The 27,127-nt window shown below is 37.3% G+C and overlaps 1 protein-coding gene and 1 long non-coding RNA gene across 11 annotated transcripts in view; one reads left to right on the top strand and one right to left on the bottom strand.

Annotated features, from left to right (window-relative positions):
• DNAH5 (dynein axonemal heavy chain 5) overlaps positions 1–27,127 on the bottom strand; it is a 316,103-nt gene that overhangs the window by 54,196 nt on the left and 234,780 nt on the right. For all 10 annotated transcript variants that reach the window (XM_082458341.1, XM_082458344.1, XM_082458345.1 and 7 more), the window contains 7 exons: positions 24,302–24,455; positions 23,539–23,806; positions 12,516–12,747; positions 11,216–11,330; positions 10,794–10,970; positions 5,198–5,401; positions 1,040–1,219 (listed from right to left, as the gene is read on the bottom strand). In XM_082458341.1, coding sequence (XP_082314467.1) covers positions 1,040–1,219; positions 5,198–5,401; positions 10,794–10,970; positions 11,216–11,330; positions 12,516–12,747; positions 23,539–23,806; positions 24,302–24,455 — 1,330 coding nt within the window. The remainder of the gene's footprint in view (positions 1–1,039; positions 1,220–5,197; positions 5,402–10,793; positions 10,971–11,215; positions 11,331–12,515; positions 12,748–23,538; positions 23,807–24,301; positions 24,456–27,127) is intronic.
• The window catches only part of LOC309659093, a 357,758-nt gene that overhangs the window by 183,422 nt on the left and 147,209 nt on the right, over positions 1–27,127 (top strand). The gene's annotated exons all lie outside the window — the stretch shown is intronic.

The following is a 27,127-nucleotide window of genomic DNA, read 5'->3' as shown; positions in this document are numbered from 1 at the left end:
AATTTGCAAAGCATGCCCTGTACTTTTCACTGGATATGGTTGTTATAATTCAGTCAATATCAGAATGTCCGATTGTGAGCTATGTTGGGGTCTTCAGTGGTCCCCAAATCCACAATGCCCGACAGCATGATATCAACTATTTGCTCTAAAAATCTCTGAGCCAAATGAATCCCTTCTCTTTTAAGTTGCCCTGGGACCCCAAGGGCCTCCACCACTGAATAAATGGCTCTGATATGGGAACAATGAGAAAATAAAATGGGACTTGCAACTGTATCCCTATGTTCTTTTCATTCTTGATTATTTTTAGCGTGATTATTAAGTTCCTTGGGTAGTTTATAAGTGTACGTGGATTTTAGTTGACGGTTGAGCAAGATCAGACTTACAAAAAGCAAAATAATCAACAAAGCCATAACGTATGAGCTCTGAGGCATCAGTATTTCATTTTCAAGACAGGTACTTGCCTCTCCATCTGCTAAAGACTGAGTGTCACTGAATGCTGGGGGGACGTGGACAAATGAAGCTGAGAAATGCAATTACTCAAAGGGAAACACTGGTATGCTCTCAAATCACTTTACATAAAGGATGATATGCAGTTTCTTTCCTGGGGGCAAAAGAGGGAGAGGGAATAAATACTATGTTGTCCCTGCAGCCAAGACCAGACACCAGTGACTGTGTCCACGCTGCCTCATTCACAGGAGTCCCTGGCAGGAGATCTTGGACATTGTTGGTGGATCCTATGCTAGAGTTTCCTGTGTTTCTTTTTTTCAAGTTGACATTGTGGGGAAAAAAATGTCCAGCAGCCCACAATGGACTTTGTACCCTTGTAGAGAGTCCATGCTTAAGGCTCAGACAATACCGATTGGAGATGGATTACAGAGAAGAAAGAAACATCCTATGCTCGGCTTGCCTATTGCTAGCTCTCCCCGTGGACTTGGGTACAATAAAACCTGAGGCTTCTGTGTTCCATGAAAGACAAGCCCAGTTGACCCAGAGACCCCCCTGTCGGCACACATCCTGCAGTTCCACCGAGGAGGCTTACCTTCAGGGGCAACACCTCTCTGTTTATAGAAAAGAAGGAAGCCATGGCCTTGGTCCAGGAACAAAGCCCCGCTACATTCCCACATACACGTTTAGCAGTTTCGATGTTGTAGTCTGCCATCTCAAAGTAAGGATTCAAAAATTCTATCACTTCTTCATTGATTGTGTCTTTGGGGAATTGCTATGGAAGAATGGAGTAAAATAAAGTCAAAATACCTCTTTCCATGAAGTCATAATCACATTATGTTCACAATGCCACTGAAACAGTTAAAACCAAGAATGGATGAATGATATCATATTTTGTTGATATTTCAGGTTATTAGGCAACAATCATATATATTTAGGCATATGAAATGGTACATATATTTAGCATTGTATATAAAAATGTAAAGCATATATATTTAGACATAAATATTTAGCATTTAGCAGCAACCAAATGCTTAATACATTCAGAGGGAGGTTCTATTAAACTCACCTGAAATGTGAAGAAAATAATTTGGACATTAGGCCTTCAGGGTGATGAATTAACTTTAAATCATAGAACTATCAAGATTATGAGAGAACTGTCTTTTCTGGAGGGATAACATTTTAAAATAGTAGCAGAAATGGATTATGAGTGCCTTCGTGTATTAAGAGAGAAGACTGACCAAACAATGAAATTGGATCTTTGAAATGTGGTGTTTGATCATCTAACCGAGGATAATTAAATATTTTCCGAGTAGAAAGAAATTTAGCACCTAAATAATTCAGAGAAATAAGCCTTCACAGAACATACATAACACAGAGCAAAACACACTTTCATTCAGACCTCTTTAAATGCACGTTTCTTTTATGAGACTTGAAAAATAGTGAAGCCAGAAGAATACCTGGGAACAATAGAAGGATGGTGGTGACAAAAGGCAAATAGCAAGGTAGATTCCAAGAGCAGTGGCTTTGCACCAGGTATATAAGGCAAGTGCAATTCCACTGCACATTTTTCAGTGGACACTTTTTAAGCTCCGCCTCCAATGCCCAAGGACCACTGCTATTCCACACGCTCATAGTCTGATTAATCACTACCTCCTATCCACTCAAATAGCATGTTATTCCTTCATGGTGGCCCTTACATCACAGAGGCTTATATTTTAATTATCTGAAACGAGTCCGTATGGCCCACTGGTTTCAGAAGCTACTTGGTGTTATAGCTGCTGTAAGGCGCCTCACAAGATGCTCTGGCCATAGCAGCCACTTGGGCAATGATAAATTAAAAACTGAACGAAAGACGGTGCTGAAGAGTGCTTGGGTTATGGATGGGGGATGGGTATTCCCAGTTAGTTGTCTCAAGATCTAAATATTAAAGAGAAAACAATATAGCTGCCAGAAGAAAACACAGAAGCATTTATTCGGCCTTAGAGATGGGCAAAGATTTCCTAAACAGAACGCAGAAAGCACTGTAAGGAAAGTATTGATAAATCGGACGATACTAAACTTAAGAGTATCTCCTTATCAAAAGACACCATTAGGGCTTCCCTGGTGGCGCAGTGGTTGAGAATCTGCCTGCCAATGCAGGGGACACGGGTTCGAGCCCTGGTCTGAGAAGATCCCACATGCCACGGAGCAACTAGGCCCGTGAGCCACAATTACTGAGCCTGCACGTCTGGAGCCTGTGCTCCGCAACAAGAGAGGCCACGATAATGAGAGGCCCGCGCACCACAATGAAGAGTGGCCCCCACTTGCCGCAACTAGAGAAAGCCCTCGCACAGAAACGAAGACCCAACACAGCCATAAATAAATAAATTAAAAAAAAAAAAAAAGAAACACAACCAAATTAATTAAAAAAAAAAAAAGACACCATTAATGGAATGAACAACTAAGGCAGAAAGTGGGAGAAGATATTTGCAAACATATAAATGACAAATTACCCATATTTTATATATAAATTCTACAAAATAATAAAAAATTTAAATGTCCAGGCGATCTGTACATTTAAATGTACAGACACTTAACCAAAGAGTTCCCAAGGGGCTCATAAACTGATGAAAAGATTTTCAGCATCATTTGTCATCAGAGAAATGCAAACTAACCCACAATAATAAGACACCACCACCAACCCATCAGAATAGCTAAAAGTAGAAAATGGTTAAGACATGGAGCAACTTATACACTGCCTGTGGGTATGTAAACTGATAACAACAATTTTTGAAAACTCTTTGGCACTATCTACTAAGGCTGATTAAATGTATAACCTAAGACCCAGAAATTCCACTCCTGAGTATAGAGCCAATAGAAATGAAAACATGCCCACTAAATGACCAATATTCACAGTAGCTTTTTTTATAATAGCCCAAAACTAGTAATGTCTCAAAAATCCATCAACAATACAAGGACAAACAAATTAAAGTACATTACAGCATTTCACGCTGGTGCTGGTAGATATAAACTTATGAGAAACGATTACTAAATTTTCAGAAATTTTACAGACTTGTTAAATACAGCCATTATTTAAAATTAAATTATAAAAACTTACAATTAAATGTTATTTTGAACAAAAATAATGTATAGTCAAAAGTCATCACCTTCTAATTATTTTGCTACATTTTACTATCTACATTTTTGAGGTCATTTACATTTATTGTATCTACCCAGTGGGACTACCTTATCACAGCATGCTACCATGTACCTCTTCCCAACTCTACATTCAGCAACATTATTTTGGTAGCTTGAAATCAGCCATTGTGGGGATATTTACACTATGAAAATTGGCAAACACTACAAATCAGAGCTTTTTCTTTTTTCTCACCAGAGAACCAGTTGTTAAACATTTGTCACACACTATTGCATATTCATCTACTGGAAAGCTGTGTAGCAATGAAAAAAGAATGAAATACTGTCCTGTGCAACAATAAAAAAGAATCTCACAGACGTGTTGAACGAAACAGGTCAAAACAAAAGAGTTCATATGATATGATTTCATATACGTAAATTTCAAAACAGGTGAAACTAATTATCGGGATAAAGGTCAGAATAATGTTTATCTTAGGGGAGATTACTGACTGTGTTGGGACACAAAAGAGATTGCTGGGGTCTGGAAATACAAATCTTGATTTCAGTGTTCATTAATAGGTATAGACATATGTAAATATTCATTAAGCTATACCCTTTTTTTAATTAAATTTTTATTTTATATTGGAGTGTAGTTGATTTACAATATACACTTTAAATTTGTGCATTTTATCATATGTAAATGTTACCTCATAATGAAATTTAAAAGATGCAAATTAATACTCAAAAAACTACAATTGAGACTTGTGAAATAAAAATATATATGTACTCATATGCAAATAATATATGCACATATGTTTGGGTTCCTTAAAATGATTTTTTTAACTTTTACTGAAATATGTTGCTGATGATGTTTTAATATGCCTAAAATCTGCCAGGAAAAGCTCTAATACTTACAATGTCTTATATTTGAAAGAGAAATTCTACTCTGAAAAAATACGTAAATATAAGTTGAAAATATGTATGTAGAGTATTATTCAGGCTTAAAACAGAAGGAAATTCTGCCATTTGTGACAACATGGATGGACCATTATGCCAAGTACTATAAGCCAGAGAGAGACAAAGCCTTCATGGTGTCACTTATAATAGTCAACTCATAGAAGCAGAGAGTAGAATGGTGGTAGCCAGGACCTGGGGGGAGGAAGAAAGGGGAAGATGTTGATCAAGGGTCAAGGGTCACTTATGCAAGATGAGAAGGTCCTGGGGACCAAATGTACAGCAATGTGAATATCGTTAACAATACTGCATTGTTTACTTGAAATTTGCTAGGAGGGTAGATCTTAAATGCTCTCACCACAAAAAAACGAAAAAAAAAAAAGGAAAAAATGGTAATTATGTGAGGTGATGGATATTTAATTGGCTATTTATTGGATTTAGTGGATGGATTTTGGTGAAATCATTTCACAATGTATTAACATATATCAAAACATCAAGTCATATACCTTAATTATATAAAAGTGTTATTTATCAATTATACCCCAATAAAGATGAAAAAAATTAGTAAGTTAAAAATATGTCCGTAGAGTAGATTCTCTTCAGAAACGTCTTCTATTAAAGGACCCATATACTCTAATGAAGTCTGAGTCCCCTCCTAGCCCATCATTATTGAACCACCAACCTGTAAATTCTGTAAAAAGTTTCCTGCAGTCATCAGTTTTAAAGATTCCTGCCAGGAAGGAACTGTACAGCCTTTTTCCAGGTCAATTTTCACTGCATTGACTTTCCTCTGAAACAGCAGCAGCACACAATCCATGATCCTCATGATGAGATGGGGGGGTCGGCCCAGCGTGCGGACAGTAGCAATGTCAGAAGGCTTGATGGTCTGGGGAGGAAAGGAGGTCATCACCCAATCTCAGATAAGAAAAGTGAAAACAAACCTTTACTCTCTAAAGGCTACTACTTCAACAGAGGAAAGCAAGCATTTTTAAGTTTGATGCAGTCATGGGAGCTAGATGCAGATTTAATCCCCAAGAAAAACCACATATCCCCCAAAGTTCACATTCTTACAATTCAAAGTGACAGCCAAAGGAGATACAGTGAGAGACGTGTTCGCAAGCAGATAAGGAGCTGTGACATCTCTAAAATTGTAATGACAGCTTAGCGTCAGAAAAAAACTGTTATCTAAAAGGAAAAGAATCGTCAGCACTTAAGTAGATTCCAGGGATTCTAAACCAGGAAAACTCCAGAATTTGCAGTGCTTTTTTTTACTCATTAGTTATGTAGGTCAAGAATCTGCCTCTCTCTCTTAAGACTTGTCACCGGGGTCTGACACTAGTTGTAGCCTCAGGGCTGCCACACTGAATAATTAGAGGTTTCTTCGCTGGGAACTAACCTTTAAATGATGGAATTTGAGCAATAGGAATTTCACTAATGTCTTAGAAAAGTTCTGTTCCATTCCTAGTACAGAGATTCTTATACAGAAAATTACTTAATAGTCACCTAGACTTGTTGTAGTCGATAACTGTTCTATCAAACTCTCTATGGAATAAACATCGGAAAAATATGAAAGATAAGCATATGACACTGTCCTATTTCTAGGACATAGTGTACATTCATTCCTTCCAGGTCTTGAAAAACCTTCCATCTGATTTGCATTGGCATCCCTCCTGTCAAAGAAAGGTACGCAACCCCCTTCCCATCAAAGCTAATGATCTTTTCTCTGAGAATTGGGAAAAAAAAGAAGAAAACCACTGAACTTGGTCATTAGAAATGGAACTATCTACTTTGAAAAGGCTTGTTACAACACACTAGCATTTATGAATTCTAGACAGCTGGAAGTGAAGGGGAATTTGTGGTAAAGAACTGGAAATTGCAGATAGACCTTAATTTGAGATGCTTGGCTATAAAAGAAAGGAGAGAAATATAATACCTGCCAATAGGGAAAGAAGGATCAAATTAAAGTGGATATAAAAGAGCTGGACATGCTTATTTCACTTTAGCTTTTTATTTGTTTGTTTGTTTTAAAATTTACTTTATTGAAGTATAGTTGATTTACGGTGCTGTGTTAGTTTCAGGTGTACAGCACAGTGATTCAGTTATACATATATATGTAATAGTTTGCATCTGCTAACCCCGAACTCCCAATCGAACCCTTCCCCACCTCCCCCTTGGCAACCACAAGTCTGTTCTCTGTGTCTGTGAGTCTGTTTCTGTTTCATAGATAATTTCATTTGTGTCATATTTTAGATTCCACATATAAGTGATATCATATGGTATTTGTCTTTCTCTGTCTGACTTACTTTACGTAGTATGATAATCTCTAGGTCCATCCACGTTGCTGCAAATGGCCTTATTTCATTCTTTTTTTATGGCTGAGTAGTATTCCATTGTATGTATATACCACATCTTCTTTATCCATTCCTCTGTTGATGGACGTTTAGGTTGCTTCCATGTCTTGGCTATTGTAAATAGTGCTTCAGTGAAAATTGGGGTGCATGTATCTTTTCAAATTACAGTTTTCTCTGGATATATGCCCAGGAGCAGGATTGCTGGGTCATATGGTAATTCTATTTTTAGTTTTTTAAGGAACCTCCATACTGTTCTCCATAGTGGCTGCACCAATTTAAATTCCCACCAAAAATGTAGGAGGGTTCCCTTTTCTCCACACCCTCTCCAGCATTTATTATTTGTAGACTTTTTGATGTTGGCCATTCTGACCCCTGTGAGGTGGTACCTCATTGTACTTTTGATTTGCATTTCTCTAATAATTAGTGGTATTGAGCATCTTTTCATGTGCCTGTTGGCCATCTGTATGTCTTCTTTGGAGAAATGTCTATTTAGATCTTCTGCCCATTTTTTGATTGGGTTGTTTGTTTTTTTGATATTGAGCTGCATGAGCCATTTGTATATTTTGGAAATTAAGCCCTTGTCAGTCTCATCATTTGCAAATATTTTTTCCCAGTCCGTAGGTTGTCTTTTTGTTTTGTTTATGGTTTCCGTTGCTGTGCAAAACCTTATAAGTTTGATTAGGTCCTATTTGTTTATTTTCACTTTAGCTTTAAAAGGGGGAATTTTCAACAGAATTGGGCTCAATTATGTTAGGTACCCAGGTAAAAAGAGTCCGGGAGAGGAGTATATCTGAAGTGCAACCTATTTCAGCTAAGTATTAGATTCCTGGTTTTTTCTGCAGGCAAAGCAATATGGCTGTTATATATAAATACGTATTTATATATATTTGTGTCAAGTCAGATGAGCATTGAGATAGGATGAGACACATTCTTTGCTGTTACCTTATTTGTTGTGTAGATTTACGTGGCCTGATGCCAAAAGAGAGTTTGGATGTACCCAGAACTTTCTTAGTATAAATTAGTAGTACCAGACTTCAAGATTTCAAAAGCTCATAAAGAGGCAATAAAATGGAGACAGAACCAATGAAGGAAATTATTGAAAACCTCTCCTATATATCCCCTCACCTTACCCCTGTTCCCACACATTTCTGCATTGATGATTATGTTGAATATTTTAGTGGTAGAGAGTACTAAATTAGAAGGATACTGGAAAATATTTTATAATATCAAAACAAATGCTAAGCTTTTTAAATCTTGGGAAAATGTAAACATGTAAGAACTGAGATACCATATGCTCAGTTCCTATGATGCTGTTAGGTATCATGAGTTCAAAAAAGGTTTAGAAGTTACACGATCATTGTCTTCTCTCTGTTGATCAGAGACTCTCGGTGAAGCCAGAGTACCTTAAAAGGGGCGGGGGGAGGATGAGGTCCAGGATCTTGAAGAGATATCTGCACCTCCATGTTCACTGCAGTATTATTCACAATGGCCAAGATAATGGAAGCAACGTAAATGTCCATTGATGGATGAATGGACAAAGAAAATGTGGTATTTACATACAATGGAATATTATTCAGCCTTTAAAAAAAAATGGAAATCCTGCCATTTGCAACAATATGGATGGATCTGGAGGACATTATGCCAAGTGAAATAAGCTAAAAAGAAAGACAAATACTGCAAGATCTCATTTATATGTGGAATCTAAAACAGATTCATAGAAGCAGACAGTAGAAGGGTGGTTGCCAGGGACTGGAGGAAGAAGCAAATGGGAAGGTGTTGGTCAAAGAGTACAAAGTTTTCTACCATACGACCCAGCAATCCCACTCCTGGGCATATACCTTGAGAAAACCAAAATTCAAAAAGTCATGTACCACAATGTTCATTGAAGCTCTATTTACAATAGCCAGGACATGGAAGCAACCTAAGTGTCCATCGACAGATGAATGGATAAAGAAGATGTGGCACATAAATACAATGGAATATTACTCAGTTGTAAAAAGAAACGAAATTGAGTTATTTGTAGTGAGGTGGATGGACCTAGAGTCTGTCATACAGAGTGAAGTAAGTCAGAAAGAGAAAAACAAATACCGTGTGCTAACACATATATATGGAATCTAAAAAAAAAAAAAATGGTCATGAAGAACCTAGGGGCAAGACGGGAATAAAGACGCAGACCTACTAGAGAATGGACTTGAGGACACGGGAAGGGGTAAGGGTAAGCTGGGACAAAGTGAGAGAGTGGTAGTGTATATATAGACATATATGCAGTACCAAATGTAAAATAGCTAGCTAGTGGGAAGCAGTCACATAGCACAGGGAGATCAGCTCGGTGCTTTGTGACCACCTAGAGGGGTGGGATAGGGAGAGTGGGAGGGAGGGAGACGCAAGAGGGAAGAGATATGGGGATATATGTATATGTATAACTGATTCACTTTGCTATAAAGCAGAAACTAACACACCATTGTAAAGCAATTATACTCCAATAAAAAGGTTAAAAAAATTTTTTTAAAAAGAGTACATAGTTTTCATTATGCAAGATAAATAAATTCTAGAGATCTACTACACAGCATAGTGCCCATAGTTATCAATACTTTATTGTATACTTAAAATTTGTTAAGGGGGTAGAGCTTAAGCTGTGTTCTTATCACAAAAAAATAGTAATAGTAATAAAGGGAGCAGAAGGAAACTTCGGGCATTGATGGATATATCTATGGCCTTGAAGACGGTGATGGTTTCATAGGTGTACGCTCATCCCAAACTCAGTGAGCTATACGCATTAAATACGTACAGCTTTTTATACGTCAATCTTACCGTCATAAATTGGCTTTTTAAAAGTGGGGCGGGGGAGATGAGGTACCCACCAATCTGAGAGACTAAAGACCCTGGAGGACTTCAAGGATTAAGGAGGACAGTTTAGCCAGTGCAAGGAGGGATGGAGAAAAAATAAGGAAAGATATATCACATAAAAGAGTAGCGTGAAAATTGGAAAGATTAAAAAAAGAAGGCAATATCTTCATTGTCTCAAAAGAGTAGAAATTCTCTTATACAGTCAATATACAAATGTTGTATATTGACTCAGAAAGCTTAAAGACTTAACTTGGATCAAAAGCATGTAGAAGTGTTTCAGGTGGTGTGCTGAGACGGTGGTGAAAAATAATAATTACATTATCAAGTAATGATGCATGTTCAATGGAGGTTCTATAACTTGAATTAGCAGTGGACACATCAGCAGTGTTCCATTTCTTCAGCCACATTCTAAGCCAGGAATCAATAACATAAGGCAGTAGTTGAGTAAGACTAAAGTAAAAGCAACCGTGAGTCCAAAACATCTCAAATTGGGTCTTCAAAACTCGACCAGCCCTTGAAGGTGTGGCCTATTTCACTAAACTCAACATATTTTCTCTGAACCCAACCTCTTTCCTAATTTCACCATTTCTGTTCTTGCCACACAATCGCACTGAGTAACTGTGTTGGAACTCTGACATTAATGTGGTACGTTAGATCAGTAGTCCTTTATTTGGATAATTCATATACACACTCAGAGAATGTTGTATCTTACCAACCTACTCCAATGTCCGCAATGAATGAGTGGGAAAAAAAATGTTATTTTAGAGATTTTATGTGACTTTCCCAATGTCACATAGCTTATTGGTTACAGAGTTGAAATGAGAACCCAGGACGCCAGATCACCATTATATGACACTGCCCATCAGTCATGAGTGAGGAAGATGAGATGTGAAGAGCCATGTGCAATATCTAAAAAAATCAAATAACATCTCCAAGCAGAAAATACTACTTGAAATCATTCCAGTAGAAAGAGCTTTCATCTGAAGCGGTAGAACATTTCCTTGTTGTTATTCATCTTTTCTGCCTTAATCTTCCCCCAAGGCCCTAAAAGGTGGCATCTGTTATATCACAAAGATATACCTGCAAGGCTGCTTCTGCTTCTTCTAACGCTGGCTTTGCTGCTTCCAGTTTTTCCTCAGCAATGGCTTTATCTTTAGAGATGCTGTCAACAATGGCCTGGGCTTTGTCCTTCACCTTCTGTACCTCAACTTTGACCTTTTCGGCAGCCTGTGCTTTCATTGTCACTTCTTTTAAGACCTAATTTAATATAAAACAAAAAAGTACATCAAAAATTACCAAAGACCCAGCTGGAAATGCACATTTTTGCCTTGATTTTGTCCACTTACACAACTCTTCGTACATAGAATTAAGAGTATGGTATTCTAATGGAAATAAATAATTTGTACTTCCATGGTTATAATTTAGTGACGGAGCATACATCATTAACATTTATGAGCTGGGAATTCAAAGTGAATATGGTCCACGTGTCAATGTCTACTCACTGTGTCGGTTTTATCATTGGCCATTTGGAGCTCCTTTTCTTTGACTTCCAATTCTTTGCTCAGGGCTGCAACAGACTCCGAAGCTTCTTTTAGCTTTTCCAATCCAGTATTCATTCTGAGATTAAAAATCCAAGTGGGGAGTGTAAAATGTGTGTTTCTTGGCCACATTTTCTAAGCACTGGTCTACTGATGTATATAGTAATGGTCATATTTGAAGAATAACGTATATACAATAGCAAACCCAAGAGGGCTTGACAAAGAGAATAAATGTCCAGGCTTGATTCCAGACTAAAGACACTTGTATGTTCTTCATAGACCGTGTGTGAAAAGACTAAGTCTGCTAAGCACACTGCGTGACATGAGGAACGACAGTGTCTAGACTCTGTCTGATGCAGGAAACATGCTTAATGAACTTCAGCTAAAAGACAATAGACTTCAAATGCTTGAAGTCTTATCATGGAGAAAGGGAAATAAATAACTTTTGTTTTTCTAACGAGACCAATGAAGTTAAAAGAAGAAAGATTTGGGATCAAGAAAAGCAACAAATTTAAAGCCATCAGAACAGCCTCGTGAAGGGCCCAACCGCCTGCGTGACTCTGAAATAATGTGACCTTAAAGACAGGAGTCCTCAGAGCCATTCAGTCCAATCACCCACCCAGAGGCCCTTATGTAACAACCTTGGCTGATTCTTGGCTATATTCAGGCAGAAGATGTAAGTGTTCAGAAAAGAGCAAGGCAGAGCAGGGAAACTGGGAACAAACTTCAGTGAATAGGGTTGTTTACTATGCAGAGAGCATAAGCATCAAGCAGACTTTTCTATCCCAGACACTCAGAATGTGCAGGAAGAAAGAGATGAGTAGCGCGGGGAGGGGATGTCTGTATTCTCAGCTTTCCTCCAGGTCCACGGTTTCTATTATTGTCATGCAATATTATAGAAAGTGGGAGGCTACATGAAAACTTGGCAACATTTAACCCTATTGGGCAAGAATAAAGCCCCTAGCGACCAGGGAATAATCCTTTGAACAAACTTGAGAGGAAGGTTTCTCAGTCTCAGCACTAGTGGCATTCGGGGCTGAATAACACTTTGCAGTGGAGGGGTGCCCTGTACACCGTTAGGACGTTTAGCAGCATTCCTGACCCCTAACTCTTCTGATGCCAGTAGCACCTCTCCACCCCCTCCACCCTAGCTATAACAAACAAAAAGGTCTCCAGTTACTGCAAAACGTCCACTAGGAGCAAATTTGCCCCCAGTTAAAAGCTGTTGCTTTAAAATAACTTTGTATTTGACCCTCACACTTACCTGTTGGCCAGAGTTTGCACTTCCACATGCTTTTCTCCATATATGAACTTATAGCCCTGAATAAAGGAGAGGTATGATTTGGGTGTCACATGGGTAGAACGTCGGAATCTCTGGAAATAATCAACACACTTCTCAGCTACCCCATCCTGAAAGGAGCCCATGCACTGGACCACTTCCTTCTTGGTTTCAAAACTGCAGTCAATATCATAGGAAGACAGGAAGTGTTCAGACACTAGAAAGAATAAAGACAACAGCATGTGAAATGTGAAAGAGAATTACCATTTTAAAAGTTAACTGGCTTGAGTCACAGATGTAGAAAACAAATTTATAGTTACCAGGGGTGAAAAGAGGTGGGAGGAATAAATTGGGAGATTGGGATTGACATACACACACTACTATATATAGAATAGATAATTAATAAGAACCTACTGAATAATGCAGAGAGCTCTATTCAATACTCTGTAATGATCTATATGGGAATAGAATCTAAAAAAAAGTGGATATATGTATGTGTATAACTGACTCACTTTGCTGTGCAGCAGAAACTAACACAATATTGTAAATCAACTATACTGCAATTAAAAAAAAAATTTTTTTTTAAGTTGGGACTTCCCTAGCTGTCCAGTGGTTAAGACTCTTCGCTTCCAATGCAGGCAGCATGGGTTTGATCCCTGGTCGGGGAACTAAGATCCCACATGCCATGCAGCATGGCCGAAAAGTAAAAAAAAAAAAAAAAAAAAAAAAAAAGTTAACTGGATATTTTTAAAAACTTAAGACAATTCTTAGGAATACATGCCATTTTTATAGCCTCAGCTAGGTAGATATGTGTCAGCATTTTTGGCCCCAGGCCTATGACATCAACAATTTTATTTTCCCTTTCATGTACAAAACCATAACAGACTTTAAGCCTATCATAATTCTTTGTTTTCTGGTACATGTACAAAGAAGTCTCTTCTACGCAGCTGCAGGTTCTGGTCAGCAGCCAGACTGTTTTATGGTTTACATAAGGACAAAAGTGGTACAAATAACTCAGAAATCAGTGTCCACCTGGTATTCATATTTAACAACCCCATTTATTATTTTTTTTAACTCAGAACCTTCCATAACCTTAATTCCCCCAGGCTCTGATTGCATTTGGCGTGTGGAATGTTCATCACTAAATTTTTTTATGCCTTGGCCATCTTATTCTTAAATGTGGCAGCTGGCCATCTGTAGTCAATTCTAATTTATGGTATCCTTTAAAAATGTATGAGTAAAAATCTTCTGTTGTAGACCTTTATCTTCCCAACAGTGCCAAACATGGGACCAATTCTAAGACAACATTTCTTATTATAAGAATAGCCCATAAAGTCAGAGCTAATCCATCATCACATATACGTAGAGTGTGTGCTAAGCACCCACCACTATGAAACTTGGTCTCCATCCCAAGGAATTTACAAGGGTTATACATAACCCAGTTAAAAATTGTCACAACCATCTTTATTCATCTTAGAAGAAAATGGCCTACGGATTTCCTTTAAAAGTGCTAAAAGTATTGAAAAATGTGCATAAGAGCTGCAAATACAAATATGGCCAATAAGGAGGGAGAGAAAGACAAGGAATGGAGTGAACAAACCTATCAGGTGATAGCTAGCGGAGAAATTAAAAAATGGTATCTTCTCACTGTTAGTAACTGATCACTAAATTAAGTTCTTAATGATGTAATTGTGGGGCAGTATTTACATCTATGTAAATAATAGAGACAATTTATCAGCTTGGTTACAAATACAGTTTACTGTAGACAATGAAAGGCAATAAATTAAGACACTCAGAAGTCATTTTTTCATATGAGTTAAGCAACCACAATAAAGAACAATTTAAATTCTAGGAAGTTTAAGTCTGGTTATTGGAAACATACAAACTATTCTTGCCTATGACAAATTGTTTGTAGGTTTTAACCACAATGGCAGCAATATTTACTATGTGCCAGGCATGATATCAAGTGCTTTACCTGGCATTATGGGATATCCTCAGGGACATCCACACTTTCTGAAAACTTTCTTGTATTTACCATGTAATGATTTTTATCCTTACACGAACAGACAGTATCAATAATGGTGACTTTTTTCTTTATTTAGCAAGTTGTCTTTTTGTGTCTCCAAAAAGTCAAAGAAAAAAAAAAAATGGAATGGATTCTAAGTATATTTTTCCATAGACCCACAATCTCTAATGCAGGAAAGGTTAAAAAAAGGACCAGTTCCTCTTAGGTTACCCAAGCCTGCTGAGACTCAGACAAAAGGCCATGGAAAACACTTTAGTCATCTTCAATAGCCAATCACCAAGGCAGCAATGCCAGTTTTGGGGCCCAACTTTAGGCTGATGTCTGAGGTTGGTATAGGTTATATCCTGGTATTGTTTGTTCACTTCACTTGATGTAGAATAAGGTGATGGATGTGTGGGATAGAAGGGAGTACAATGGCCTCAGTCCCTGAATTTTGGTGCCCTCAAATTCCCACTTCATTTGGATTAAAAGAACTGAAGTAATAAAGTGAGAAGGGCACATTAGTTGCCTATCCAGTAGCCATACCCTCTCTTTGTTACTAAAAGAATCTTGATTTTGCTCAGAGTAACAATCTGCCCAACTAAAAGTCTTTGATTCTCCAAACCCTCATGTAGCTGGGAGTGACTCAGTTCTGGCCAAAGACATGCAGACAAAAGTCCCTGGGGAAGAATCCTGTCCTGACATAAAAGGTAAAGCTTCATGAGACACCAACAGACACAAAGCCTTGAGATGCAGCAGCCCTCTTGTGCCTATAAGAACAAGAGGCACACCCTAAGGATGACAGCAAGATAGGAGTAAGGTCCCCACTGGCTTTGTTCTCGGTTGCACATCTGTGTGCTTTCTTGGTAGCAGGAAAACGAAAAAAAAAAAAACCTACTTGTTTATGCCACTGCTGCTCTGGTTTTCTCTTACAGCCAAACAGATTCTTAATTGCTACATTCAGAAGGCAAGCATATCTAATCCTGGCAGATCCTAAATCACAAAACTTTATTAATTAATCCTTAGGATATCCTTAAGTGATGGATATCACTATGTATATTTTATAGACAAGGAAAATGAAGCTTAGAGAAGTTTGCCTGTAGGTAGAAGAATTGGAATTCAAAGCCCAAGATGATGAATTCCAATGCCTACAGCACCTTGATTTAGAAATTCAAATACAACAAAACTATATAGAGTTTTTAGACTGTTAACAAACATTTTTTCATTGAAGCCCAAAGTTCAAAAATATCTTCTGATTAATGTGCTTCATAAACAAAATATGCTAGTTTTTCTGGGAAACAGTGGGAACTACGTGGTTGGTATTACTTTCTGAGTGGTTATTGTGTGCAGTTGCCTCATTTCTCTTTATGATACACCATTAGTTGTGAGCAGTTGCAGAAGCAGTGGTGACTAACTCATAAGGCCAAAATCTTGTATAGTATAAATCAAGTAATAATTTTCAAAGAGGGCCAGTTTATTTACATAACTAAAATGGCCTTCTTTGAAAAGAAATATATGCCATATATATGCTATTGATTTTGTTGAAACTTTAGTTACAAATAAGGATGGCTTATTTTAATAATAATGTGCTGATTTAAAACAGAGTCTAGTAGAACATTATTAATTATCTTTACCTTGGAGAAATCTAAATGAACTTAATTGATTTAGTAGTGACTTTGGAATCACAGTGTTTCATTAAGAAATACAATATCACCAGAATAAACATAATACAGATACTTAGAAGCAATTCAAAACAACTCCATTTAAAGATAAAAACAAAGATTTGCCAAAACGGAGATTACTAAATGGTGGGAAGGACAAGAATTTTATGAAATAAAATAAAGCGTATATTTCTTTAAATGTTTCATCTAGAGATTCAGTCCATTTAAATTCATACATACAAAAATCTCACTTTTTTTCAGAAGCAATATAATTACTACAAAATCTAGTATTTATGGTATGTGTGGAATAAAGAGGAGGACACTTGGCTTTTTCAGAGTATCTGTAAATTAGAAAAATGCTCTAAACAATAAGAATAAACTACCCAAAATTAAGAAAATAGTACCATTTACAAGAGCATCAAAAAATAAAATAAAATACTTAGACATAAACTCAACCAATGGTGTGAAAGACTTGTACTGAAAACTATAAAACACTAATAAAAAAATTACAGTAGATATAAATATATAGAAAAACATCATAGGTTCACAGGTTGGAAGAATTAATATTGTTAAAATGTCTATACTACCCAAAGTAATTTATAGATTTAATATAACCCTTATCAAAATTCCAAAGGCATTTAATACAGAAATAGAAAATAAAAATGCTAAAATTCATATGGAACCACAGAAGACTCCCAATTTTGAGCAAGGACAAATCAGAATCACTTCCTGATTTCAAAATATATAACAAACCTACAAAAATTAAAACAACATGGTACTATGCATGGTACTAGCATAAACACATTGGACATGTAGACCAATGGAACAGAATAGAGAGCCCAGAAATAAACCCACACATGTACAGTCATATGATCTTCAACAAGGGTGCCAAGAATACACAATGGTGAAAAGATAGCCTCTTCAATAAATGGTGAAAACTGGATATCCATATGCAAGAGAATGAAATTGGACCCTTATCCTACATCATACACAAAAATCAACTCACTCAAAATGGATTAAACACTTAAACATAAGACCTGAACCATAAAAGTCTTAGAAGAAAATGTAGAGGAAAAGCTTCTTAACATTGGTCTTGGTAACAATTTTTTGGATGTGACACCTAAGGCACAGGCAACAAAAGCAAAAATAGATGAGTGGGATTACAAACTAAAAAGCTTATGTACAGCAAAAAACAATCAATAAATGAACAGGCAACTTATGCAATGGGAGACAATATTTGCAAACCTAATAAAGGGTTAAATATATATATATTTTATATATATTTATATTTTTTATATATATTTATATATATATATGGAACTCCTACAACTCAATAGCAAAAAACAAGCAACCTGATTAAAATGAGCAAAGGAACTAAACAGATATTTTTCCAAAGAAGATATACGAATATAAATACCAACAGGTATATGAAAAGATGCTCAACATCACTAATCATCAGGGAAATGCAAATCAAAACCACAATGAGAAACTCCTAGAGGAAAACGTAGTACAGAGGATACGGTTTGACATAAATCACAGCAATATCTTTTTGGATCCATCTCCTAGATTAATGGAAATAAAAAATAAACTAAAAAAATGGGACATAAACTTAAAAGCTATTGCACAGCAAAGGAAACCATAAACAAAATGAAAAGACAGCTTACAGAATGGGACAAAATATTTGCAAATGATGCAACCAACAAGGGATTAATCTCCAAAATAAACAAAGAGCTCATACAGCTCAATATCAAAAAATCAAACAACCCAATTGAAAAATGGGCAAAAGATCTAAATACACATTTCTCCAAAGAAGACATACAGTTGGCCAAAAGGTATGAAAAGATGCTCAACATCGCTAGTTATTAGAGAAATGCAAATCAAAACTACAGTGAGGTATCACTTCACACCGGTCAGAATAGCCATCATCAAAAAGTCTACAAATAATAAGTGCTGGAGAGGGTGTGGAGAAAAGGAAACCCTCTTACACTGTTGGTGGGAATGTAAATTGGTACAGCCACTATGGAGAACAGCATGGCGGTTCCTTAAAATACTAAAAATAGCACTACCATATGATCCTGCAATCCCACTCCTGGGCATATATCCAGAGAAAACCATAATTTGAAAAGATACATACACCTCAATGTTCACTGCAGTAATATTTACAATAACCAAGATATGGAAGCAACCTAAATGTCCATCGACAGATGAATGGATAAAGAAGATGTGGTAATATATACAATGGAATACTACTCAGCCATAAAAAAGAATGAAACAATACTATTTGCAGCAACACGAATGGACCTAGGTATTATCATACTAAGTGAAGTAAGTCAGACAGAGAAAGACAAATATATGATATCACTTATATGTGGAATCTAAAAAAAAAATGATACAAATGAACTTATTTACAAAACAGAAACAGACTCATAAACATAGGAAACAAACTTATGGTTACCAAAGGGGAAAGGTGGGGGGAAGGGAAAAATTAGGAATTTGGGATTAACATATACACACTGCTATATATAAAATAGATAAACAGCAAGGACCTACTATATGGCACAGGGAACTATACCCAACATTTTGTAATAACCTATATGGGAAAAGAATTTGAAAAAGAATATATACATATATATATATATAACTGAATCACTTTGTTGTACACCTGAAACCAGCACAACATTGTAAATCAACTCTACTTCAATAAAAAATAAAAATAATAAAAAAAGCAAAACCACAATGAGATATCACCTCATACCTGTTAGGATGTCTATCATCAGGAAAAAAAAAGACAACAAGTGTTGGCCAGGATGTAGAGAAATGAGAACCTTGTACACTACTGGTGGAAATGTAAATTTGTACAGCCACTACGGAAAACAGTAAGAGGTTTCTCAAAAAGTCAAAAATAGAACTATCATATGATCCAGCAATCCCACTTCTGGGTATATATCCAAAGAAATTGAAATCAAGATCCTGAAGAGATATCTGCACTCCCATGTTCACTGCAGCATTATTCACAATAAACAAGACATGGAAACAGCTCAAGTGTCCATCCACGGATGAATGGATAAAGAAAATGTGGTATTTACATACAATGAAATATTATTCACCCTTAAAAAAAGAAGGAAATTCTGCCATTTGCAATAACATGGATGAACCTGGAGGGCATTATGCTAAGTGATATAAGCCAGACAACAAGAACAAATAATACATGATGTCATTCACATGAGGAATCTAAAATAATCAGATCATAGAAGCAGAGAGTAGACTGGTGGTTGCCAAGGGCTAGGAGGAGGAAATGGGGAGGTATTAGTCAAAAGATACAAAGTTTCAGTTATACATATGAATAAGTCCTATAGACCTTCTTGTATGCCGTAGTGCCTATAGTTACCCATACTGTATTGTATAGTTAAAAAATTTTGCTAAGAGGGTAGATCTTATGTTAAGTGTTCTTATCACAAAACAATCATTATCATCTTCATCATTCAAGTGAGGAGGAATCTTTTGGAGGTAATAAGGGATATGTTTATGGCATAGGTTATAGTTTCACAGGTGTATACTTATGTCCAAACTTGTCAAGTTGTATATATTAAATATGCACAGATCTTTTTATGTCATCCATACCTCAATAAAGTGGTTTTAAAAAATTAAAATAAAGTATATCTTAAGGAATAAATAAATAAATTAGAAAAATACATAATAATTTAATACTTTTATAGAAAATATTTATTATAATATAACTGAAATATGCTAAAAATGATATATTTTCTCATTGATGTGACTGGGGATAATAACCTAATTCAGAATCAGGATCATAAAAGCAATTTAAATGGTTTTTCTAGAAACCTTCCTGCTAATTTTCTAAAAAGAATATATAACACTTAAATCCCTAAATGTATTGAAGTACTTCAAATACCTACAGATGGTATTCTTTCAAAATAACATAAGGCAGGTTGGTATTAAGTGTAGATGCTGGTTTTCCCAACAAGATTTTATATTTATAAAAGAAAGGAGGTATGTCTCATGTCTTACAATTATTTTATCCACTACTGTGACTATCACAGTACTATATATTCATGTAGTATAGTGGCTCTAAATATTTAGTAGACTAGATTGGAGGCATAGTCACAAAAGCTCACTGGTTATCAAAAGGTTTGAAAAGATTGAAATGCCCAGGTGCATTATATAAAGTTTAAGTGCTAAAGATATAGGAGGTTCAAGAAAAGGGGGAAAAAATATTCCTAAGTGAACAAAGGAAGAGTGAAGGATCTGATGGGTCTTGATTAAGCTTTGGAACTTAGATAAACAAAGATGAGAGAGAAGATTCTTGATAAGGGGGACAATGTGTGGAAGAATAAAGATGATCGAAGGATGCTCAGAAATCAAACAAAAGATGTATATCTGAAAAAAAACAAGAGAAGGTTTGTGTTGGATTAGAGAAGACTGCTAGTAAGTTAGGGCCATATTATTGAAGGATGATGAATTTTGACAGTCTGATCCATTGGTTGAACACTGTAGGTGTTGAATACTGGTAGCTGCTGAAATTGTGAACAAAGATATGTAGTCCTTGAGCCCATGGAGTTTTAGTTTAGCAGGACAGATAAGCATTAATCAAATCATACAACTAAGTACTTAAATTGCAAACTGTGGTTAGTCCCAGGAAGCAAAAGTGCAGAGTGCTGTGAAATATATAACAGGGGAACTGGCTTTGGGGGTGTTGGGAGGGGGTGGGAACAGGGGAAATTTTCCCTGAGGAAGTGACATTTAGCTGAGCCAGGAGTATCCAGACAGAGGGAGGAGGGCTCAGGGAGAAAGGGAGGAGGAGGGCATTGCATGGGAAGAAAAAGGCCATATTCAAGAAGCAAGGAGAACAGATCAGGAGGATAAAGTGACCTCAGGTCAGGCTGAGGAGGTAGGTGGGGTCAGCTCTTCCCAGCCTTGAAGGCCAAGCTAGAGACTGCTTTTTCCTAAGAGCGGTGGAAGGTTTTAAATAGAAAGCAACGTGACTGAGTTTATGTTTTTCTCACTGTTCTGTCGGCAGCGTGAGATGGATGAGAGACAGGTGAAAGAGGAGGAGGGATCATTAGAAAGCTATTTGAGTTTTCCAGGTGAGTTACAATGATAGCTTGGCCTAGGATGCCAGTGAAAGGGAAAGAGTTGGATAGATTCCACCAATATTTAGGAGACAAAGTTGACATGACTTAGTGATGGGGCAGACCTGAGAGTTGAAGAAAAGAAAGGTGTTAAAGACAAAGAGCTTTCTGTTGCCAAGTTTCATGGACGATCGTGGGACTTCCTGGGAGAGAGTGACCAGAGCTGAACCAGTTCAGTTTTAGACATTTTGAGTTTAAGGAGCTTATGAAACATCTACAAGAACATATCAAGCAGGCAGTTGAGGGCACAGATATCAAGCCAGAGGACAGACGAGACCAGAGATAAAAATTGATGGGGCATATTACACAGGAGCCTGTAGATGAGCTTGCCCGGGAAGAGGATCTGGAGCAAAGAAACAAGTCTGCCTTGCCCTCCAATATGCCTGGCTGCATAAATGGCGTATGAAGCTCAATAATTATGTTCTGAGTAAACGAAAAAATAGATGCGTGCATGAAAGTCAGGACACCTGCTAGGAACTGATGACACAGAAATGAAAGTTTCCCTGCCCTCCATGTAGTCTTGGCTTGGGTTGATGCAATGAGATTTAAAAGAATGGGGAAGATTTGTGAGAAATCAACAAAGGAACAACCTTTTATCTTGTAACAGAAGGGACAATTGAAATAAAGACTTGCCGGGAAGGGCTCCGTTATTTAAATTAAGTCATCCTAATTATAGTATATTACAGTGTTTGTCACCTGAAATTACTTTTATTATTAATAATAATACCTTACATGATATTCTACAAAGCACTTGCGTACTAATTATCACAGTTCATAGTAAACTTAAAATAGCTCTTAACTACTGTGGTTTTGTGCTCTGCATTTATATCCTACTTCAAGGAATTTTAAAGTTTTACCCTTAGTTGTATTCATATTTTAACAGGACTTAAATTTTTAAATCATGGGTGTTTTCTCAAATCTTATAAGAGACAACACTGTACATTTGTACTTCAAATATATTAAAATATTTTGTGTTTAAAAGCCACAGATCAGAAAAACCATTATTATCAAGAATAGTGTGCTGAGAATATATATATACTATATATATATGTGTGTATATATATATATATATATATATATATATATATATATATATATATACACACACACACTGGCTATAGCTATTGGCTTCTTGCACCTCTGATAATTACTTCAGCTCCACTGTCCCCAGTTCTCCATCTATAAAGGGCAGGAGGTGGTTAATCAGTCGTTCTCCCACTGGGTACCACATAGCCGGAGGGGCAGATGCGGGAGTAGCAGCTGGCAGCACCGTGAAAGGGTGAGGGTTCAGAGTCCTTCCTCTCCTCTACTTTTCGCTGTTTTATCTATTAGGGCTACCTGTCATGTTTTACTGGAAAACAAGACTCTTCTTAATTATTATTACGACACAATAATCAGACAAAAAGTTTGAAAACTACTGCCCTGAATCAGGGTTCTTCTGAAGTTCTGTTACAATAGGTCAGAGGTGAGACCTAACTATCTCTCTCTTTTAAAACAACTGCAGATAATTTCTCACCAAAAGCTGAAAAAACCATAAACTTAAGGGATGATCTCTAACATCTCCTATACAACTTTTGTGTTCAATTTCATGTATAGAATAAGAGAAACATTAATGTTCCCCAGTATGGAAGATGAGACAGAAGCAGAAGCAGCAAGGGCTCCAGTCATAAAAGTCTCTGTTTAACATCCTTTTTCAGGCACAGAAGCCATCAGAGGATGGCTGATAACATTTTCCTCTTTGATTTCCAGCACTGCAGCCACAAGAAGGAAACGTCCAAGAGATACTGGGCGTAAACTACTCTGAGGTTGACCAACCCACTTAAAAAAGAACACAAAAGAGATTAAAACCTTGGGGTCCTCCTGTGACGTCCCAGAACCTGCCTGGGGACCAAATGAGACAAAGCTTTCAACCACAGTGAAAACACTAGAATCATTCATTGTAAATTAACCCAAGGGGGCACAGACTGAAGATCTCATTCGCTGATAATCACGCTCTGGGAAGAAAATTGCTGCCAAAGGAGAAAGAGCACAGTCTTGCAAAAATCCTCAAACCTTGGACAAAGTGCCTTTTGGCTCAATCCAGTAGAGAGACAGCAAAGAGCACAGAATATAAATACATACACACACACACACACACACACACACACAGAGTAAACCAGAAACTCTGATACAAAAATTTCCACCACACTAACCAGCAACTAAGGCATCCTTAGGCCATCGGCTGAACCAGTCAATAGTGCATCCTGAAATAAGGGCAGGAAACTTCAAAGCTCGATTTCGAAATCTCTCCCCCACTGGCGAAAAGCAGAGCACGATGTGAAGGTTCTGTCGGACCCGGCTCATGAAGTAGTCATACAGGTTCTCATTCGTAGGAGGGCGCCTGGGGTACTCTATTTTCATGACTGATATGAGATCACTATTAATTTCATCAATTTCTTCACGAGCAAATAGGTTGGAGACCTTCGAGAAAAGTGCAGACATTCAAATTCAATACAGGCATATGAAAACAGATCAAAATATATAGCTCAATATGTATAATCTCTTTCCTTCATTTGTGTCCTTAAACTCACCTTTAGAAAATCAACGAAAGTCCTCAAGATGAGATACACCGTGCTTTAAAATACACAAATGATTCTATTACTAGCTGGAAAGTCATAGCCCGTTAAGGGGGTAAATGGACATATCAAAAATCCAACCAGCTTTCCTTGCAACCTTCTTCTTCCGTTTTTCCATTTCTCACTTGGAGCTTTCAGTAACATTTTCAATGCATAGCTCCACATTTTGATTGGGAGTTTTATTCTTCAAAAACCCGACAGAAAAACCCATTCTTCATACCGATCACCTAATCCCAATAATAGCACTTATTCAGTACTTTAACGGAAGGAAATACAGAGAGCTCTAACATTGGAGGGAATCAGAAGAGGCAAAACACATCAAAAATAAATGAGCTCCTACCTCACCCGATGATAAAACATTATTCATATATTCCAAAAACGATTCATCTTTAATCTCATTGTCCGTGAAAATAAAAGTGATTCCTTTGCCTTGCTGACCAGCTGTTCTATACAAAATCTTCAGGTCTTCCATCAGATTTGATGTGTTGTAGGATCTAAAGAAATATTGTCATCGTGTCATCAGCTAAAATATGTTAATGGGAAGGAAAGACCCTTATAACAATGCTTTATGCCATTTGTTTAACCAAAAAATGCTGATATTGTGCCACCAGGTAGGTATTTTATTGTATATAAATGTTACTTGTTCATTATATTTACTTGCAAAAATTAAAATAATTTTTAAAACTCCACATTTTATAGAACATTATATTTTTACACACAAAAAACATCTAGAGTGAAAACTCAACCTGAAGCAAAAGTATAATTTTTAACCACACCATAATGCCATCAGAATGTATATACATGTTTCATTTTGAAAATATTTGTTGGTAAAGGTAAGGGAAATGTCAAATTCTAATATTTACTAAGCACCCATCGGCAATTGATATTTTAGAAGATACCTCATAAATTGAACTAAACTAAACTAAAGCATTTCAAGCCTTCATTATATGGGGTGAGGGAGATGCCCTACTGTAAACTGCACCCTCCTCATTCCCAACACAACTATTTTCATTGCACCTTTGCACGTCACTTGAAAGAGTTTTCTGAGCAATCATTGCACTGTAGTAGAATCGTTGGGAACATTATTAAATATCCCACTCTAAATCTCTCACATCCAAAGCAATCACTTAGTGGAAGTCAACTTGCAATCATGAAATGTTAGACAATATAGAGTAGCCCATTACTGCCAAAAGTAAAAATTAAAATATTCCAGTCCTGGAGACTCAGACTCACTAAATTATTATTTGAATTTTGTGTCATTAAATAAACTCAGAGTTCAGAGCACAAGAGCAAATGGCCTTCTGATTTTTAAAAAGCTACCAAATATTTAACTTGTATACCCTGCTTTTTTAACATTTAAAACCTAAACCCTAGAACCAGAAATACCACTACCATGCATCAATATTTCAAGAAGACTGCTAGAAAAGTGAGATCTGAGATACCAGAAAAAATTTTCAAAGACACAGTTCCCTGAAAGAGAGAGAGAAAGAATAGAGAAAGGGAGGGAGGGAGGGAGGAAGGAAGGAAGGAAGGAAGGAAGGAAGGAAGGAAGGAAGGGGGGTGGGGAGGGAGGGACAGGACAAAGGAAAATAGCTCTCCTCAGCTTCTTGTGATATGGGGAAAACTTTCAGTCCAGTCCCCTGGATCTCAAGGACCCCCCTGCCTCAAATAATATGACCTGAGTCATCTAACAAATGGCTGTGCTTCCCAAAGGAGAGGCTCTTGCTTCCTGAGCCTTGGCCATGTGGCTATGCAAAGGCTAAGGCAGTAGGATCGTCTCTGGAAGGTTATGAGAAGCCAGAGAGGGCCCTGACCCTCCTTTTCATCAGTACTGGAGCAGTCCCAATATGACCTGCAGAGGAACCAATTTATTCACAAAGAGAGGATTCGTAAGGTATTTTTTCTGAGGCAGCATGGTGTAGTGAAAGTCATGGCAGACCAGAAACCAGAAATCTTGTGGTTAATTCCCAGGTTTATCTGGGACTTCAGGCAAATCATAGCCTCTCTGAACCTCAGCTGTGATATGTCCTGCTAACCCACAAAGCCACAAAGTTCTTTTGAAGATCAAATTAGCCTGTGCATGTAGAAGTGCTTTGAAAACTATAAGGTTTTATACAAAATGTTAAGAACAAAAATCTCAGAGTTCAATCCCCTTCCTGTACAGGTTATCTTTTATCTAACATTGCTTCTATCCACAAACTAGAAGAATTATACACAAAGCAACTAAAATTATTTCTCTCTGTTTCAGTACTTGAAAGACACAGTAATGTTTTAGATTGATTCTCCAAGCAGAATCCAGTCATTTAGACCAAATAAAAGGTGTAACAACAACAACTTGAGTATCCGGATCTCCAAACCCAATGTTTAATCATTTCCAACCTTTGTCCCAGCAGGTGGCTATGGCCCTCCATCAGTGAGATAGATCAGTAGCATGTCTTGCCCTACAGCTCCAAGCCAACGCTTAGTCAATGCCTGACAGGCAAGACTCTCACACCTAGAAATTAACTTCTAATAATATTCAGCCCAAATAAACTTCCCAAACTGGCCTCTTGCTTCTCGCCTTATCTTGGTTGATCCTGAAGTTCTGTTTAGCCTCTCTACATGTTCCCTTTCCACTTCCTAATTCTCCCCGCACTGCACACACATGTCCGAGGACAACTCTTCTGGGGTTCCCTACCCTGATGAGTAGCAGCGCCAACTAGCCAGTATCCCAAGCCAGAACCAGGATGTACCAAGTCCAAAAGCTCCAGCTTCCTAAGGATCTCTTGAATCTTCCCTCTTTTCTCCTCTCTCACCTCCACCACTCGGGACACCACCATCTGTTGCTGAGATCCCTGAGATAGTCTTATAACCCTTCCAGCTTAGCTCCTTCCGCCCACCTTCTCTACGTGCAGATGTGACATGCCTCCCCTAGGGGTGACGCGTTAATGGTTTCCCACTGCTCTAGGATGAAGTCCAAATTCCTTATGATACCTTCAAAGACCTCCATGTCTCTTCCTTTCCCACTTCCCACCTTATGCTATATACCAGCCATATTTAACTGCTTCCAGGCCCTCAAACGTAACTTCACATGTGCTGATCCTTTTGCCTGGAACATTCTTTACTGTTTCTCTTCTCTGAGATAATTCTTACTCATATTCATGTCTCAGCTGAAACGTCTCTTTCT

This window comes from Balaenoptera physalus (assembly GCF_965194825.1).
Source record: "Balaenoptera physalus genome assembly, chromosome: 3".
Taxonomy (NCBI): Eukaryota; Metazoa; Chordata; class Mammalia; order Artiodactyla; family Balaenopteridae; genus Balaenoptera; species Balaenoptera physalus.
This window is presented reverse-complemented; position numbering and strand designations above follow the sequence as displayed.